The 20291-nt window shown below is 36.4% G+C and overlaps 1 protein-coding gene across 1 annotated transcript in view; it reads left to right on the top strand.

Moving 5' to 3' along the window:
* The first annotated feature begins 2506 nt into the window (after positions 1-2506).
* PRKACB (protein kinase cAMP-activated catalytic subunit beta) overlaps positions 2507-20291 on the top strand; it is a 125884-nt gene continuing 108099 nt past the window's right edge. Inside the window, exon 1 of the mRNA XM_047725227.1 lies at positions 2507-2806. Within this exon, the coding sequence (XP_047581183.1) occupies positions 2761-2806 (46 nt within the window). The 5' untranslated portion in view covers positions 2507-2760. The remainder of the gene's footprint in view (positions 2807-20291) is intronic.

Genomic DNA, 20291 nt, shown 5'->3' with positions numbered 1-20291 from the left:
ATGTACTTTCTTAACCAATGATAAAGTTAAATTGAGAAAGGGACAAATTTTGTAAAGCTGAATATTTTACTTATTAATTTTCCAGAATGTAGTTATGATGTATGTAACTCTGTAATAGTTGTCAACAGTATCCTTTGCAAATTAATGATTTATTCAGCTGCCCTCTTAGTAGAGGCCTAGAACTCAAAATCTTGTCAAGAAAAGGGACAAATTATGCCTATAACCACTCTTTTATTATTAAAACTGGTCTATAAAAAGGCATACATTTAAAAACTCACCCCAATGAGGACAGTATGAATATTCCAGGATTCTAGAAATATAAAATATACCAAAAAGTTGTCTTTAATTTGGTATTTATGTAGCTTAATGCTATTTAGTGAATTTTCCATGTATGTAGGGCAAATGTCACATCTATAGCACAAAACATGACTGGAAAGATGTGACATTGTTGCAACATTGTTACATGCTGACACAAAACCTATCTAGTCCAAACCCTTTTTTTCTCTGTTATTTTTACATTAGCTGGATTTAATAGAAACCCTCAAAACCATACAGTAGTCCCTCCCTACTTATCTGTGGGGGATATATTCCAAGAACCCCAGTCAATGCCTAAAACCACAGATAGTTCCAAATCTCGTATATACAATGTTTTTTCTTATGCATGCACACTATCTATGATATAGTTTAATTTATAAAACAGGCACAGCAAAAGATTGATCATAAATAATAAAATGGAATAATTTTAACAATTTATATTAACAATCTTAACAATATAATATAATAAAGTTAGTGTATATGGTCTCTCTCTGATCTTATTGTTCTATACTCACCTCTCGTGATGAGGTAAGATGATAAAATGCCTTCATGATGAGAAGAAATAAAGTTAAGGACGTATAGACTATGACTTAGTGTTAGGCTACCACTGACCTCCTGACAGGTCAGAAGGAGAATGACCTGTTTCCTGAAACTGTGGAGAGCAAAACTGGATAAGGGGGAACTACAGTATAATGAAATTCCCCCAAAAGTAAACTGTATCTTTTAATCTCTTCTATCTCAAATCAATGGATTTCAAATGAGAAAGCAATTTACCACAACATCCACGGGTTTCTGACCAACATTACAGAGAAAAGGATGGACTTTGGAGTGCAGCCACCTAGGTTTAAATCCTGCTTCCACCAGATGATAGCTGTGTAACCTAGAGTAAATTGCTTAACTTCTCTGTCCCTCAGTTTGCACATTAAATAACAATAGTAAAGCTACATTATCTCACAGGATTTTGAGGAACAATTTGTTAATATTTATACAGTACTTGGAATACAGTGTATATAATACAAATATTTGTTCAGTTAATTTAACAGAATTGATCATAAGATACAGAGTTTACCGAGGAACTTCTTCAGTTAGCACTCCGTTTTTGTCAGGAATGAAAAATATTTTTTTAAAAAATTCTGAAAAATATCCTCAGCTTACTTTCAAGTCAGCAGGTGTCCATTAAACCCTGTGCATCTGGTGCCTTGGGGACACAAACAGGTTTATGTGGTCTCGCCCTCGGGAAGTTAACAGACTTTCCGCACTAGGTTTGGAACAAATGCTCACAGAACAGAGTTCAAAGGAACATGCAAAAGGAAAATACTACACTGCCCCATAAATCACCCGATAAATAAAGATACTTGAAAATTCAAGTGCTCTAAGTATATGAGTGGGTGCTCTATGTATATCGATGAAAAACAATTATCAATCGGGAATGCATTTAACATCTACACAGAAAGGTGGTAAATACAAAGCCTCGCATCAACAGACATCGTGCAGAAGTAAAATTTTCCTTATCTCCGTCTGGGATGTCTGATAAAACCTGAGTGACCCCACAAAAGCGCGGTGAATGAAACCCGCACTGGAAACATCCAAGGGCTTGCGACGGATGCCCGAGAACCCGGAAGACAACGTGCTCACGGGCTCGGCGACTACCTGCATCTTGAGGCTCCCAGCCAGTCGAGATTAGGGACGAGGCTGCTGCCGTGGCACGTGCTGACCAGTCTGCCCCCGCCAGAAGCAAGAACGACGGGGCTCCCCTCGCATACGATCTTCTACACGTACGTGCTGTTCTCCCCGGCCTGTCGGGACAAGGCAACTTTGAATGAGGAGCCGCCGGGATACGGCGCACAAAGCAAGGAACCGAGCGCCCACACGGCTTCCCGCGGCCCCGCTCCAGGGCATGGGGGACTCCAGGCTGAGAGATGACAGGCTCCTCGAAGCTAACGGTTCTCACGCCACCTCCCACATCTCAGGGATGAACATCCGAGCTCCATCCCGGGCGAGAACACCCCGTTCAGCGGGCCGCCGAGGTGCCGGTCAGAGTTACCCCACTCAGCCGCCCCCGATCAGGGCCCCTCACCCCGTCGCCCTCGTCCGGAGCATACGTCACTTCCGGCGCGCGCCCGCCCGCGGAGAAAGAACGGGGCCTGGGCGGGGGGGGGGGGGGGGGGGGGAGCAAGGGGGGCGGGGCGGGGGAAGGGGGAGTGTCTGCCCCCGCCGCCGCAGCCGCCGCGGGTGCTACAGCTGCTGCCTACCGGGCTGAGGAGTTGGCTGAAGCCCTGCCTTCCGAACCGGCCCAGTCTTCCCGCCCGGTCTCGGAACGCCAGCGCCGGGAGCACTCATCGCTTCGACCCGTGCAGAAGCGGGACTTGCTTCAGCCGGTGGAGTGGCGGGGACGGCCCCGGCTCCCTTTCCCCTTCCTGACCCCTTCTTTGCATCGCCCCAGTCATGGGGAACGCGGCGACCGCCAAGAAAGGCAGCGAGGTGGAGAGCGGTGAGTCAGGGACCGGGTCTGGGTACCGTACGGGCGGGCGGGCGGGCGCGGGGCATCGACCGCCCGTCCGGGTCGGAGCCCCGAGGCCGCGGGCATGGTCCAGGCCTCGCAGCGGCCGCCGGGAACTGCTCGTGGGGGCCCTAGGGACCAGCTGCCTTCCTCCTCCACAGCCTCCCCGCCGCCCCGCCTCCGGCGTGAGGGCCGAGCGCGTGGGGCCGGATGGAGAGATCGAGGGAGAACAGTGTTCCCCGAGATTCCCTCTCTCTTTAGAGCGAGGGGACGCACTCGCTAGAACAATTCCCCAAATATGGTCCGGATAAAGAAGTCCCTTGTACCACTCCAATCCTCGCTTCCTCTACCCGAGACCACCTCTTTGGGAGCCACAGGTAGTGCTGTGGGCAGAGTTGGCTCTTTTCCCTCCATCACTTGGGTTCTGCCCAACCTAATCACAGCTTAGGTAAAGGGCTGCTAGTCTGGCTCTCTGCAGGTAAGGTTAATTCTGAATAAGCAACTGTGGTTTTGAGATCTTGCATCTCTTAGGAATGGGAGATGTAACAACTAAACTGCAACTTTATCGATGAAAAAAACCAAGGCAGGTTTGCCTTTGCTTGAAACATTTCAGGAATCTCCTGGAGTGTCTGTAAAACTTAAAGGTCTCTGGGAGATGAAGTGCTTCCACAATAAGGTGAATTTCTTCTGACGCTGAAAGTGCTGGCACCCTGTACTTTACACCAGATAGTAAAATATCATGCAAGTTGAATTTCTGTAGTTCAATCAATCAGGATGGTTGTGAAAAAATAAAAAAATTAATGTGCCTTTGTCAGGTTCATCTCTGATTTTATAATTCAGAATGATAAGACAACAAATGGTACTTGTTATGTCACCAGGACTGAATGACATTTTAGCACTTGAGGGAATGCCAATGATTTATTCCAGTTTGTATAATTAGTATCTTTTAATGTTTCTATGTTTGTAACGTGTTTTAGGTTAATTTTGTAATTTAGCATGAAGGAAATAGCTTTTTTTTTTTTTTTTTTAAACAACAAAGCAGAATCAATTCAGAAAGATTTAGTCATTCATTTTGTTTAATGTGAATAATGAGATCAGATTATATGTTTATGTTTCACCAGTGAGGTTTTGGTGTTAATTTTCAGGAACTCCAGAAAAGTTTGTTGTAATGTCATACAGATTATCAGTGACCATACTTTAGTATGTGACAGGAAAATTTTAAAAAGCCAATGTAGAGGTAGAACTTTGTTATCTTTTCTTATTTAACTGCACAAATGTGGTAACTGTACAGAAAGAATAGGAATGTGGAAGGTGTAAATAATTATTTGTGTCTGACTAGTTATTTTTCCTTTTAAAGATAAAACATGCTAATTGTGTACAAAGGAGTGTGCTTGGTAATTGAATCATATCAGTGATTTTCTTTTTTTATATATATATATATATATATATATATATTTTAGATTTTATTTATTTATTTGACAGAGATCACAGGTAGGCAGAGAGGCAGCCGGAGAGAGAGGAAGGGAAGCAGGCTCCCTGCTGAGCAGAGAGCCCAATGTGGGGCTCGATCCCAGGACCCTGGGATCATGACCTGAGCCGAAGGCAGAGGCTTTAACCCACTGAGCCACCCAGGCGCCCCCATATCAGTGATTTTCATTGGCAAGTACTGACATGTACAGTGTTTCCCTTTTTAATAATGATAGTAGACTCTTCTCTGATCTATATATTTACATTATTAAGTTACCAAACTCATTCTCCCCAAGACAGTACTGATTTGAAGCTCAGAACTATTGGATAATCTTGGAATATTTACAGAAAACAGGATGGAAACTTTAAATGTTTATCTAAATATATTTAAATTATTCCTATGAATAAAATCTTTACTGAGCTCCAACTATTAGTGACAGTCTATTTAGTAAGTATGTTAGCCAGCTTTTGATGTAAGTTTATTTATGGAAACTGAAGATCAGTATGGTAATTTAAATGAATGTTGTGAAGTAATGAAAGAAAATAGCGAGTGATAACTTATAGGGACAGTTATTAGAAATTCCATGTGTTGATCACTCTGTAATTTCTTCTGGAGCAATGTTATCATGTGTGTGTTGTTGCCGTTCTATTGTCAATAAACTTTATTGATATCTCTTAAAACTTAATGAAAGGGCAGCTTTTACCATTGCAAACCTAATTGTTCTGTGTATATCTTTAAAAAAATTATTCTTGAAAATAAATGCCTTTGAAAATTTGAACGTAGTTATTTAAACTTCAGTTGATACGTAACAACATAAACTTCCGGAAATAGAAGTAATCTTAGAAATCAGCCCATATAATCATTCCGTTTAATGATTATAAATAGTGATAAATGATTCTAAAGCCAAAGAGCCTGACCTTTGAAGAAGCTGAAGTTGAGATCAGATTATCAGTGATACCGGAGTATCACTAGAATCTGGTACTCTGACTCCATTCTGCCTCATGAAATAATTAATACCTATATTTTCAAAATGTCTGCAAAGTGTATTAGTTTCATTTGGAGACTAAGTAAAAGTTCAAGAAATGTACAACCTAGTATAAGTGAAAAAATGTATTCATAAAAGTTATCTGAAGAGCAAAATATGGTAAGTGCTGATATTTTGGAAAGTGAAGTTAGAACTCTGAAAACTACAAGTAGGAAAATGTTTGATTTAAAATGATGATTAAAATGTACAAGGTTGACTAAGATTTGAGGTTTGGTTTGGACCATGCCTGATATAGGTGACTCTGGAGCTTCGTTATAAAAATATTCCAGAAGAATGAAGCTTTGACTATTTGGTGCCTCTGTTGTAATCTATTCAATCTCTCTACTCTTAGAATAAAACATTTTCCAGGGTAGGACTTGGAGATGCCATTCTCATCTCTATACTTTCTGGAGATAACATTAAGTTGGGTACCTATTTTTCTACCATAGTGAACTAGGAAATTGTATTGATATATCTTAAAACTTATTAAAAGAACATTTCTTACCATTACATACCAACTGTTCTGTGTATTTATAAAAACTTACTCTCAAAAATATGGGTTTAAGTGTAGTTACTTCAACTTTTACTAATATACAGAAGCATAAATTTTAAATATATGAGTATATGATTCTCTGAGAAGTTATAAACTCTGGTCATTCAAAATTGTTTTACTTATCCAGTCTCCCACTTCTTACTTTACCCACAGTCACCAATATAAAAAACACATGCCACCATTTTAACATGGGAAGGTCTTTTGTGATTTATTTCATTAAAAAAAAAAAATTAGCCCCATAGGTTGCTTGTGGGGCTTTGTATTACACTTGAATGGCAAAGGTATTGAAGCCAATGAGTAAAGTGCTGGTAGAGATTTGGATGCAGATTCTCCTATGACTGTAAGTGGTAGAACAACCATGTAATCTAGTGTTTGCGTAATGATCTTTGAATGTTTTCCAAAGTATCTCTCTGTCTTAAGAGCTTGAGGGTGAATAGAAATTAATCAAAGGTCGCCAGTAGTCTAGGTTCAACCAAATGCAAGTTTCATAACAACTTGCATTTTTGGAGGGCTTACTATGAACCAGGTTCTCTGTGCACTTTGCATACATAATTTTACTTAATCTTTCCAAACCTAGGAAGTAGTTTAATTATTTTTCTATTTTATAAATGAGGAAATGGAGACTCAGAGAGCCTAAATGACTTGCCTAAATTCATACTGCTAAGAAGTCAAGGAGCAACATCTGAACCTAGGCAGCTTAACCCTGGACCCGAAATCCTAGCCACTGTGCCAATACACATTACCTAATGTGTATCTAATACACATTAGGTAATGTGTATTAGATACACATTATCTAATTATCTACACATTATCTACATTATCTAATGTGTATCCCATTAGATACACATACAGCATATGTGTATCTAATGGGAAAACTGATTCTGAGACACACAGAATAGCTTAGACTTCACTTTGTTTCAGTTTATTATCCATTATAGGAAATTTTGGTTGTTTTTAATAGTGACTTCATTTGGATATATTAAGTATCTTAAATGAGAGTTATTTTTTCTTGTACTGTTCTCCAGATTCCATTTCCTCACCTGTAAAATGAGGATGAAGGATTAAACTGTCTTGAAAATCTTTTCAGACTTGATATGGTGTAATTTCAAATTAAGCCACGTAAATTAATTTATATACTTAAACCCTTCATTGCCGTTTGTATTTGTGTTTAATTATTTTTCTCATCTGTAAATGTATACTTTCCCTTCCTGATAAATAGCTAATCAAAACATTCCTATTTAAATTTGTATTGCCCTTTTAAAAAGTACTTAGATATTTGCATTATGGTTTAGAGTAGTACTATCCAGGCAGATTTTCTGTGTGGTAGCAATGTTTCTGTATTGTTTAATGTAGTAGGCACTAGCTATATGTGGCTATTGAGCAGCTGAAATGTGACCAGGGCAGCTGAGAAACTGAATTTTTAACTTAAATGTGGCTACTAATGTTTGGTATATTAGACAGCACAAGTTTAGAACATAGCTGTTTTTATATGTAATAAAGATGCCAACCCATTTTTCCATCATCTTGGTAATTTGGATCCTCACCAGTATGTGTCAATCAACAGAATGCTGGATTTATCTTTTCTCATACTAGGAATTAACTTATTTCTAAAGCATTTCCTCTGAATAAGCCTTTATAAATTTAGTGAAGAAATTACTATAGTAATTTGTGTATAATCTGTAAAGTTAACTACAAAGTTAATTTCTCTGTTGGATTCTACTAGAATTATTATTATTATTTTTAGTTTTTAATACTGTCAGTGAAAATATTTTTATTGAAAGTTTTTATAGATTTAAATGTTGATTAGGAAAAATTTAGTGATCTCATATCTTACTCATGTCTTTAAAGCTCTTAATTATCAGATATGTGTTCCAATTTATTAAATTGGCAGAAGTACTTAGGAATAGTTTTTGAGTTAAAAAACATTTTTTTAGTTAAGAATTTTTGAAAAAGAAAAAAGGTCATAATGAACAGCAACACTATTGAAATAATAAATACATATTATCTCATCCAGTTATGTGATCTTGTAATTCATTTTGTGCAGATCATCTAATGCACAAAATCATCTCATGTTCAGGAACCATGTTTTCCATTCTCCTGTTCAGTGTCTTTCACTTAGGATATAGACAGATTGTTGTTTTTCATTGCCAGCAGCAGGATAGTTAAAGACGTGAAAGCCAACTTAGACAAGTAAGCCATAGCTGAGTGGCAGAAGCAGCACATGAAAAGGTCCTAGATAAGCCAGGATAGTTATTAAAAGCCTTCAGATAGTTAAGGGGTTGACCATAAATCATTTTGATATTCCATTAAATTAATAAAATTAAACAATTAGTATAATTTGCAAAATTGTCTGTATATCCAGGTACATATGGATACTATACATATGTGCCCAGATTTTTTCAGAGGACTAAATCTTAAGTTTTTAATGAATAAAGTATGTTAAATAGAAAATGGAATTTATGGTCAGTACCAAATTATTTTGAGTATCTTAATTTAAAAATATTCCTTCAGGAGGCTCCTATATGGTTATTTTCTTTGTTGGCTCATTCATTCCTTCCACATACTGGAGTTCCTAATATGTGATGGACTCTATGCAAATCCTATGGGAGTAAAGATTGAGTATGACACAGTACCTGCTTCAGAGTGCCTGCATTCCAGAAAGGGGAGACATACTTGTCAACAAATTAATGGGGGAGAAAAACTGTTACAGATGCTTTCATAAAAGCTCAGTGGGGAAACTGTAGAAAGTATGGTCATTTCTATTGGCATGGAGAGGGTGAGATTCAAAAAGGACTTCAGAGAGGAGGTGAGCTCTGAGTTGAGTATTGAAAATGGTAAATGTTCAACAGTGGGATTACAGGAGGAAGTGTCTTCTGAGTAGAAGGAACACAGTGAGCAAAAATGTAGAGGAGTGAAACAAAATGGAATATACAGGAAAAGGAAAGTAAGTTGTCTATTATGACTAACTTGAAGGGTGGAACTGGTGGTAGGGAAGAAGGGAAATTATAAAATGAAAGATAAGACTGAAGAAATGGATAGAGGCCATGTAATGGAAAGATTTTGAATTTTACCCCATAGATATTCGGGAGCTATTATAGACTTTGTAATAAGGGAGAGACATGATCAAATATGGGTTTTAGAGAGCTCACTTTGGTGGTATTGTGAAGATGAGTCACTGTGGGACAAGTGGAGTAGAGTTGGGATGATCAGTAAGAAGACTCTCAAGCAAGTAAGGGAATTAGAGGGTCTGAATCAAGGTGGTAGAGATAGGTATGCAGGAAAAAATCTAAAATTTGATAGCTTTGGAAAATGAAAATGAGCAAACTATACTTGGAGAATGAAGAAAAATAGGATTTGGGAATAACACCCAAATTATTGTGCCTTAGTGGATGGGTTATGATGCCAGTAATAGAGTCAGGAAATAAAAACAGGTTGAGGAGCAGAATTGGGGAGCATATTGAATTCAGAATGGCTGTGGCATTTCTGAGAAAAATGGTATCTGATTGGTTGTTTTTTATGTCTGTTGTCTTTGATTCTCCTAGCCATGGGGGGAAAATGACCTTGGATGGTCAGAGGATCTGTTCCATACAACATCCTCATTTTGCTCCCTTTTTAAATGCCAGCTGTTTAGAAACTATAGAACTGCAACATCTGACACAATTCCTATGGCTACTAAAATCTTAGCTTTTTTGTTTTGAAAAGAGTGAAAGCTAAGGCACTGATGAAAATGATGCAACTTTTGCAGAACACAGTAATTTAAAAATCAGATAAAATATTGCTTTCATAATTAAAGTATGCATCCTGTAAGCTATTGAGTTTTGTAGAGCCATGTGTAATAGTAGAAAGAAAATGTAAAATACAGAACCAATATATTTTACTAAGTAAATATTAGTTTTCTCCCCCAGGAGTGCTTTCAAGTAGATATTAAAAAGTTGGGGTATAATTTAATAGTAAGAACCTGAACTTAGAATAAGAAAAATCTAGATTCTGTTTCCTAGTACTTTCTATTACTTCACCGTGAATAAGTGTTTGTTTTAATGTCTCCAAGCTATAGTGTAAATTTGAGAAGGGTGGTTTTGATAATGAGGCTGTGGTCTTTTCCAGTTTTATAATCCAATGATTCCAATGTATTTATTAAGAGAAAGAATGTATATTTAAAAAAGTACCAAGACTTGGGGAAAAATTATAGAAGGTTTTCATAAAATTATGTGAGGAGAGAAGTGGCAAATGAGCCTCAGTGTGAGCACATATAAGGTACTGTCTTTAGGGAAAGTTTGTTTTGTTTTGTTTTTTTTTACCTGTACTTACAGGATGATAGCCTCTGAATTTTGACCTAGGAAGCAAATTTATGAATCACCATATTAGTCTTTGAAGATATTCTCATGTTCTGTTACAGGTAAAGGGATCATTTAAATGTTGGTGATCAGAGGAATGTATTGGATATAAAACATATAGCATCCTACTATTAATGTAAAAACCCTTAACATACTATGTGTAGTTGAATATTTTTATGATTTTTAAAATTTCTTCAAAGATTTTATTTATTAATTTGGGGGAGAGAGAAAGGAGAGGGAAGGAGCAGACAGAGAGGGAGAAGCAGACTCCCCGCTGAGCACAGTGCCCAACTCAGGGCTCAGTCTTAGGACCCCGAGATCATGACCTGAGCTGAAGTCAGACGCTTAGCCAAATAATCCACCCAAGAGCTCCAGTTGTGATGTTGTGGATGTAGCAGAACCAGGGAAAGTTAAGATCAGAGGCAGCTAATAGGAGAAGAGAATGGAAGGTCCAGCGTATGAGAGTAAACTAAAAAAAAAAAAAAAGAACAAAACAGAACAGAACAGAACTTTTCAAACTACAACGGTTATGGATACATGATTGAAGTGTATAAATCAAGTAGCATTGACAGAAAATGTGTGATTGTTCACCTGAATTTGAAATACTAGAACTCATGGGATTTTCCTCAAAACTTATAAAAGCTAGTTGTAGAGCAAATAAAATAAAACAAAACCTTGATAAACTAGGCTTAGAGAATAAATATATTTAACTACTTTTTAATCATTTATGTTTAAAGGTAAAAAGATCTGTGCTCGTAAATTCAGCTAGTATTCTTAGCAACTTAAAAATTGCTAGAAAATTTTAATGCCTTTTTACTCTTTTTATAGGTCTAATAACCCCCTCAGTTTCTTACCAACTTCTGAAAAAGTCACCTTTTTCTTACTATTGAGGTTTATTACTGTAATGCAGATAATAAATTGTTTCCCCTGATATGAAGGTATAGCTTGAATTGCTTAAACGATATGGAGGTATAGCTTAAATTTTTAGTTTAATCTTATAATTCATCCAGTTATTTAATTTTTAAAAATTCCTTGAGGATGGGAGATAAAGAGTTGCCTTTATGTAGCTCATAGTCGTTTGGAAGATTTAAATAAGTAAAAGTGTAGTTATGAGACATTGGTGGGAAGCATAGCATAGGATGTTTCCTATAGTAATAATTTGTTTTTTTTTACTTTTTGGTTGTCATGTAAATTAGACTCAGTAATGTTCTGAATCTATGCGGATGATTTTCTGAATCAAATCTGGGACTCTTAAAAAAGAGAGAAATGCACTAATTGAAAATTCACAATGAAGAATGATACACTAGTACATTTGACATTAAAGCTGCCTTAGAAAATCCAGTGTAGATGCTGTATCTTATCTGACTTGCTATTTACAGGGTAAAAAGTCCCAGGTTTTATGGCCATGATTTAAGGTTGTATTCCTGCTGCCTACTATTCATATAACATTAACTGTTCAGTGGCTTTTGAAATTTTTGTTTTCTTGTAAAATAACTATTGAACCTAAGCCTTAAGTCCTTAGCATATCTGTATGCTCCATCTGGACTTTGTCCTTAAAAAATTAAAGATATTGTCTTGGGGTGCCTGGGTGACTCAGTGGGTAAAAGCCTCTGCCTTCAGCTCAGGTCATGATCCCAAGGTCCTGGGATTGAGCCTCATGTCGGGCTCTCTGCTCAGCAGGGAGCCTACTTCACTCTCTCTCTCTCTGCCTGCCTCTCTGCCTACTTGTGATCTCTGTCAAATAAATAAATAAAATCTTAAAAAAAAAAGATACTGTCTTGAGATCTCATTTTAGAGTCCTACTTAATGAGTATTCAGTTTCTATATTACTTATTCTTAAGTAGATGACATGTAGTATCAGCACACCATTGTCTGTGAGCCACAAACTTAAGAGAACATGTTTGTACAGTATTTCTTAGCTTCTTTTGTAGGAGCTAGTTCTGTTGATAATTTAGCCCCTCTAATCCAAGGAGAAGCTTCCTAGCAGCCATGAAAGGTTAAACTGGGGAAAAATATGAATTCCTCTTCAGGCTATTATCTTCAAGTTACTAAATAAGCCATAGTTCATGGTAGAATGACAGAGACAGAATAGTCATTTATTTGTCATTCATTCAGTCCTTTAGTTATTGGTCAGTATTTATTGAGTACCTACTGTGAACCAGACTATATGCTAGTCCACAGATGCAAATATGTGAGTAAAAATAAGACTTGGTTCCTATTTTAAGCTGGGAGACAGATACATACAGATATTTATGATAAAATGTACAGTGGTACCTTTTATCATAAGATTGCTACTGGGGTGAAAATACAACATAGGGGTTTATATAAGAATAAGTATAGAATTTCTGAGATCATCTTGGGAGATAGACTGACTAAAATAGAAACTGGCTTTGAGTCTGTTTTGGAGATGTTTACGTTTGTGATTGTAGCACTTATACTAGTATTGATTTGTCAGCTGTTTCTCTGACTATGCATTGTGATCTGCAAGGGCAGAGATAGTATCTATCTTGTTTAGTGTTTTAACACCTAAAATTTGGCACAGTTCCTAGCTCATAGTGGAAACTAAAATCATGGATAGTTAAATGGATAAAAAAAAATTCAAGCCTCTTGTAGAAGTTTTTACTCCCCATCTTTCTCCTCAGTTGGCAGGTACTTTCTCTGCAATATATGGACTATTTGGACCTGTTAGTTGATTTTCTTGATAGGAGGATACCTCTTTCTCTCTTTCTCTTTCTTTTTTTTTTAATTTAATTTTATTTTTTTTATGTGACAGAGAGAGAGATCACAAGTAGGCAGAGAGGCAGGCAGAGAGAGAGGGGAAAGCAGGCTCCCGGCTGAGCAGAGAGCCCGATGTGGGGCTCAATTCCAGGACCCTGAGATCATGACCTGAGCTGAAGGCAGTGGCTTAACCCACTGAGCCACCCAGGCGCCCCTCTTTCTCTCTTTCTTAGCATATAGTAATTTGACATTTATATGTCAGAATTATATCACTTTTAGTTGGTATGGCGAGATTGGTATCAGGCTTCAGGTAGAAAGACATTGGATTAGGAAAAACTCTTAGGCTCCCAACTTCTTAAAAAATTCCTGCTCATGGGTCACCTGGGTGGCTCAGTGGGTTAAGCCTCTGCCTTTGGCTCAGGTCGTGATCCCAGGGTCCTGGGATTGAGCCCCGAATCCGGCTTTCTGCTCGGCCGGGAGCCTGCTCTCCCTCCCCCCTGCCCCGCCCGCCACCCTGCCTGCCTCTATGCCTACTTGTGATCTCTCTCTGTGTCAAATAAACAAAATCTTAAAAAAAAAAAAAAAAACCAACCTGCTAATTTGAGGCCTGCTATAGTGAATGTTTGTGTCTCCCCAAAATTCATATGTTGAAATCCAACCCCCCAAGGTGATAATATTAGAAGGTGCAACCTTTTAGAGGTAATTAGATCATGAGGTCTCTGCCTCATGAGGCCCCTAATGAATGAGATTAGCGCCCCATAAGAGAGGCCCAAGAGAGCTCCCTTGCCCCCTCTGCCAGATCAGATTATAGTGAGAAGATGGTGGTCGGTGAAGAAGGGGCTCTTACCAGACAATCTGCTGGCACCATAATCTTGAACTTTCAGTCTTTAGAACTGTAAGAAATAAATTTCTTTTGTTTATAAGTCACTCCGTCTATGATATTTTGTTATAGCAGCCCAAACAGGACCAAGACAGGGCCTATACTATTAAGCTGTACTACTGTGTTCCCATCTTTGTTGCTTTCATTTACCAGTCTCTTGTTCATTTCTCTTCATTCATCCAAAACTTTGACACCTGGCTCACAATCTTTCTCTATACTCTGAGCCCTGCATTTGTCCTAGGTGGCTTCACATTCTATGTGGATGACCAATATCTTACCATTGTGTTTCAGTTCCTTGACCACATTATTTCCTATCCCCTTCTGTTGACTTGATTTATTAACTGCTCAAGAATCATTAATGTACACATACTATTTTCTGACCACAACATCCTCTCCTTTTTCTTTGCTCTTTAAATATTCTTACTGTTATTCTTCATCACAATCTTTCATCCATTCATCCATCACGTCTCTCACTTCTTCGTTTTCCTTCTTAACCAGTTTGGATTACATGGTCCCCAAGATCTGTTGCACTTTTATCTTTTTATCATATCTTTCTGACAGAACTCTAACTGATAAACTCAACTTTCTCAGTGCTTTCAGCAAAGAGCTAAAAAACCACTAGAGAAAACCATGTAAAAGGGCAATATAAATTCAGCCTCAAATAGACTGTCAGCATTATTTGACAATTCTACCATATTTCTCTGATCAACACTGTCCCATTCTTTATAATTTCTATTTTATTCTCTTCACCCTTCTGAATCTTCATTATCACTCTCATTTTAAGAGATGATCTTACCTCAGATCTCACAAAGAAAATAAAATATATCAGACAAGAATCCCTTCACCTTCTTTTTATCAAACATGCACACCTGCTAGATTTTAACTTAATTTATTGTTATTTTGTTTTAATAGAAGAATTGTCTGTTCCATTTATCTGTTGTTACATCACATATCACTCCTTCATTTAGTGGCTTAAAGCAATGATAACATTTATTTTGCTTTGGAAAGTTCAGTTTGGGCAGAGCTCTACTAGGATACCTCATCTTTGCTTATCTCTGCTTTGATAGTAACTAGCTCAGCTTAAAGGCTAGGGCCTAGAATCACCAAAAGACTTGCTTATTTCCATTTTCTTGTGCTGGCTTTAGGTAGTTGGAACATTATCTGGGACTTCCAGCTGGAACATCTACACGTGGCCTCTACGTGTGGCTTGGGCTTTCTTATGGTGGCTGAGTTCTAAGGAAACGGTAGAGATCAGGTGAAAGCTGTATCACTTTTTATGACCTAGCCTCTGAAGTCAAATAGTGTCATTTTTGTGGCCCTCTATTTATTAGTAGTAAGTCACTTAGAGGAGTCCATATTTAAAGGAAGGTGAATTAAATTCCACCCTTTGATGGGAGGACTTGAAATAACTTTTTTGACCTGTTTCAAAAGCGACTATTGGCTGATACACCTTCTTTTACAAGGCCAATCCTTCCACCATTATTTTGGATCCTAAGGCTCTTATGCTATTGCATCTTCTTCTCTTTTATATTCAACCTGCTTTTCATTTTTTTAAAGATTTTACTTGTATTTGTCAGAGAGAGAGAGAGAGAGTGAGTGCACACACAGGCAGAGGGAGAAGCAGGCTCCCCGCTGAGCAAGGAGCCCTTAGAGGACTGTCCCAGGACCCTGGGATCATGACCCAAGCTGAAGGCAGACACTTAACTGAGACACCCAGGTGTCCCTCACTTGTTTTTAAATTAGACCCCTTTTTCTTTACCTTTCTGTTTTGCTTTTTGACTCTACATTGTCTCCCTTCTTCATCTCTTACCTAGTAAAGTGAACTGGCCTATGATTTATAGGTAATTTAAATGTGTGTTGATAAAACCTGAGAATAGTATTTAAAGAAAAAAGAGTTTTGTTTTCTCTTTCTATAGTATAGATCTTTACAGTTATCGTGCAGAGAACATGACTTGTATTTAACACAGTTCAACTTTTAAAATACAACTTGTTTTGAAGTTGCAGTCTGCCTTATAAGCACTTAAGTATGTAACAACATAAAAACATTAAAAAAATGTTAAAATGAGAGTGGGCTGGAAGTGTATGTATGCAGAGAGGTGATTATATTGCTTAGGCTTGCAATTTATGCTTTTTAAGGAAGAAAAAAATGTTCCAGTATGAAGTATAGTGAAAAGGACTAGAGTCTTGTTAAGGTCTGAAGATTGTTGAAATTAGATATTGAAGGGAGAGAGCTAAATAGGTAGATGGTTGTCAGAAAGAGGATAGAATGAAATGAATCTAGGGTATAATCTTTGACTTAAGTATCTAAGGTATTGTAGAGTGGGAATGTACATATTAAGTACATATCTAAATATAGATATTAAATATAAAAAGTTGGAGTATATACACATTCAACTAACATATATATTAAATGAACTACAAATAGCTCAATTTTATTGTAGCATTAAATATAACATATAGACAATGCCTGTTTAAAAATTCTATTAAAAATTTAGCAAAGTACTTAAAAATTTGCTTTTTAACAATGTAATTTCTGGACAAAAAGAAAAAATATTAAATGTATTTTAACGGTATGAATTTTCAATTTATGGTGTATAACCACAACAAAGTAGTATCATGGTGGTTTATATGTTCTGTATACGTATACTTCAGTTTAAATTTGTATCTCTTCTTGATTTAAAAATATTCATACTTTCATAGTTAAATGGGAACATATTTTTATTCTCTGTGAAGACAGAGCTTTTATTAACTACAAATATAAATTCTTCTAATTGAGAAAGGAATTGAATTACAGGCCTTCCCCCCACTTTTAAATAAATTAACTGAATATCCTATGAGAATTTAGAAGCTAGCTACTTTGGTGTTTAGAAATTACTTATTTGGGCATTTAACATTATTAACCTGGTGTCTGTATCACACTGAAATCCATAAAGTGGTAGAAGTGTTCTCAAAGAAACATTAATAGATGTTATAGCATACGTATATCAGCTCACACAGTTACTTTCAAAATCTTTCCTAATATGCAAAATGGACATAGTGCTAACTTGTGAGGTTTAGAAATCATATATGCTGTGTTTCTCTTGGGACCAGGAAGATGGTCATAAATGGTAGCTATAGTTTTTGAGAGAAATCCTTAACTACTATCTATAGATTGGGTACCTTTTTCAACAAGTTGTCTGAATTACTACCGGTCAGTGAACAGTTAGAAACTGCAAATTAATTTAGTAGAGTACTGTTATATTAGGTTACAAGTAGTTGACTTATTAACTATTATATTAACAATTATAATTAACAATTAAATATAAGTATATTCATAATTTCAAGATCATCAAGAATAAAAAGATAAAAATTCAGAGGGAAGTTTTAGAGTTATCTATCAAAACTTTAAAAATTACGTGAAGCAGCTTAAGTCACTTATTTCTCATAACCCTGTGTGGTAGATACTATTATTATCTTTTTTTCTAGTAAGAAACCAAGGTTATAGAAGTTAAACACACAGCTAGTTAAATGGCAGAGCTGAGGGTGATGCAGACTTACATGGTCTAATTCAAGGCCCTTATAAGCACTGTGTTACACTGCTCCCCTAACATGATGACGATGTTTTCTTTTAAAAATTGTGCATTTGAAACTGTCCTAGAATCCAAGGGCCTCTCAAAGCTCTATCTACATATCACCTTTTTAGAAATTACTTAATTTTTCCTACTGCCAGACACTGATAGCACTGCATGTATAATAACTCATTTAATCTTCACAACCTTTTAAGTTAGGAACAATGATTGCTCTTATTTTATACAAGAGGAAATTTTGGCCCAGAAAGGTTAGGTAACTTATCCAGAGTTATTGTTAGTAAGCAGTGAAGCTAGAATTTGAACCCAGGAAATCTAACTCTAGAGTCTGTTCCTAACCAACACACTGGCCACTTCTTTAAAAATTTATAGTTTTTTTCTTCATTTACATATTACTTTTGTAACCATCTTTCTAGTGACAGAAAACTCATTACTCTGTAAGGCAATATATCAGTCAGGGATACACCAGAGAAACAGAATCAGTGGGATATGTATTAAGAGATACATTGCAAGCAACTGACTTAACTTATTGTGGGAGCTGGTAGGCAAGTCCAAAGGGCAAGTCTAAAATCCATAGGCATTTAGGAAGGGCAAGCTGGAATTCTTGGCTGAGCTGAAACTGCAGTCCACAGGCTGAATTTCTTCAGGGAAGCTTTAGTTCTGCTATAAAGACTTTTCAGCTGATTGAATCGGACCCAGATGATCTAGGATAATCTTTTTTACTTAAAGTAAACTGATTATAGGCTTTAATCACATCTAAAAAATGCCTCTATAGCAACACCTAGATTAGTGTTTGACTGGATAATTATTTAGATACTGTACCCTAGCCAAGTTGACCCAAAAATGATCATCACTGGCTTTTTTTTTTAAACCCCGGGGTGGGTTTGGGATGGTCAGCTGCTTTCATTTTTTTAAGCTAGGAATGAAACTTCTGTTTTCTTTTCGATCTTCCATGTATTTATTGATTACTCCTGCCACCTCTTCAAGTCTACCCCACCCCATTATCACACGAAAAGGATTTCAGGTGTTTTGCCATAGAAGACATCTACATAAAACATATTACCTTTAAAACAAAATTTTAAAAATGAACAAGAGCCTCAAAATAGAAGGTAGAGCAATGATTGAACCAGAAAACCTGTGCTTAAGCTATTTACTTTTTTGAGCATAAAATTAGCACTTTTTACATGGCAAGGGAGTCATATAGTATAGAATCTCATTCCCAAATTCACAAATATCCTAATAAGAATTTGGCATCAAATTCTAACAGGAAATAAATCTATATAAATACATATATACATATACAAATAAATATAAATACATATATAAATAAATATAAATTGGCCTATAAGATAATTATTACTTAATAAAAGAGAATTCTCTGTAGATTTTGAGATACAAGAATGAGGGTTTCAGAGAGATGCATACAGTTATTTTTATTGTTGCTGTTATTATTTTGTTAATTCTTATTTATATCTTGATCTTATCCTCTTTTGATAAAATTTAAAATGCTATAAGCTCCTTTACTAAGACACAGAGATTTAAAATGATGCCTCATAGAACTTTAACCTGACTAAAAGGTTTATCTTAAGTGTGTGTCTCCTGATTGCTCTCAACTTAAGAAAGTTGGGATTTATTGAAATAAGGACATTCATTGTCTTATAGCAGCCTAATGTGAGGCACAAGGTAGAGAAGCTGTCTCAGAAAGAAACATGAATGCAGCTTTTGTCTACTGAAGTTGATTATAATTTGATAAGAAACCTATAATCTTTTATTATTATTATCAAAGTGTAGTTGACTTACAGTATATTAGTTTCAGGTATACAACATAATGATTCGATATTTATGCGTATTACAAAATGATCACCATGATAAATCTAGCTACTATGTATCATCATACAATATACATTGTTACAGATTATTAGGTATATTCTTTCTGCTATACATTGTATCCCTTGTCTTATTTATTTTAAAAACTGGAAGTTTATACCTTTTAATCCCTTTCCGCCATTTGCCCATCCCAACACTCACTTTCCCTCTGGCAGCCACAGATTATTTGTATCTCTGAGTCTATTTCTGTTTGGGACTTTTTTATTTTGCTGTTAATTTATTTTTTATTTTTCACATATAAGTGAAATCATATGGTATTTGTTTTTATCTGACTTATTTCACTTAACATAATACCTTCCAGGACCATCCAAGTTGTCACAATGGCAAGATTCATTCTTTTTTATGGCTGAATAATATTCCATTATACTTATTAATTTGTTAAGGTATGTTCTCTCTAAAACCACTATGTTGAGTTTTTATCATAATGGATGTTGAACTTTATCAAATGCTATTCTGCATCTATTGAGATGATCATATGAGTTTTATTCCTTCACTTTGTTTCTAGTTTATCATATTGATTGATTTGTGGATATTGAACCATCCCTTGCATCCTTGGGGTAAATCCCACTTGATAAGGGTGATGATCCATTTAATGTATTATTGAATTTGGTTTGTTAATATTTGTTGAGGATTTTTACATCAATGTTCATCAGGGATCTTGGCCTGTAATTTTCTTTTTTTGTAGTGGCCTTTCAGTTTTTTGCAATAGTTTGAGAAGGATATATATTAAGTCTTCTTTACATGTTTGGTTGAATTTACCTGTGAAGGCATCTGGTCCTGGACTTTTGTTGATTGGGAGTTTTTTATTACTGATACAAATTCATAACTACTAATCAGTCTGTTCAGATTTTCTATTTCTTGATTCAGTTTTTGATTGATTCAGTTTTGGAAGATTGTATGTGTCTAGGAATTTAGCCATGTCTTCTAGGTTGTCTCATCTGTTGACATATAATTGTTCATAGTTGTCTCCTTGGATCCTTTGTGTCTGTGGTACAAGTTGTAACTTCTCTTTCATTTTTGATTTTGTTTGGTTCCTCTCTTTTTTT

The sequence above is a fragment of the Lutra lutra genome, chromosome 4 (assembly GCF_902655055.1).
Source record: "Lutra lutra chromosome 4, mLutLut1.2, whole genome shotgun sequence".
Lineage (NCBI taxonomy): Eukaryota > Metazoa > Chordata > Mammalia > Carnivora > Mustelidae > Lutra > Lutra lutra.
Note: the sequence above shows the minus strand (reverse complement) of the source record. Positions and strands in the feature narration are given on the sequence as shown.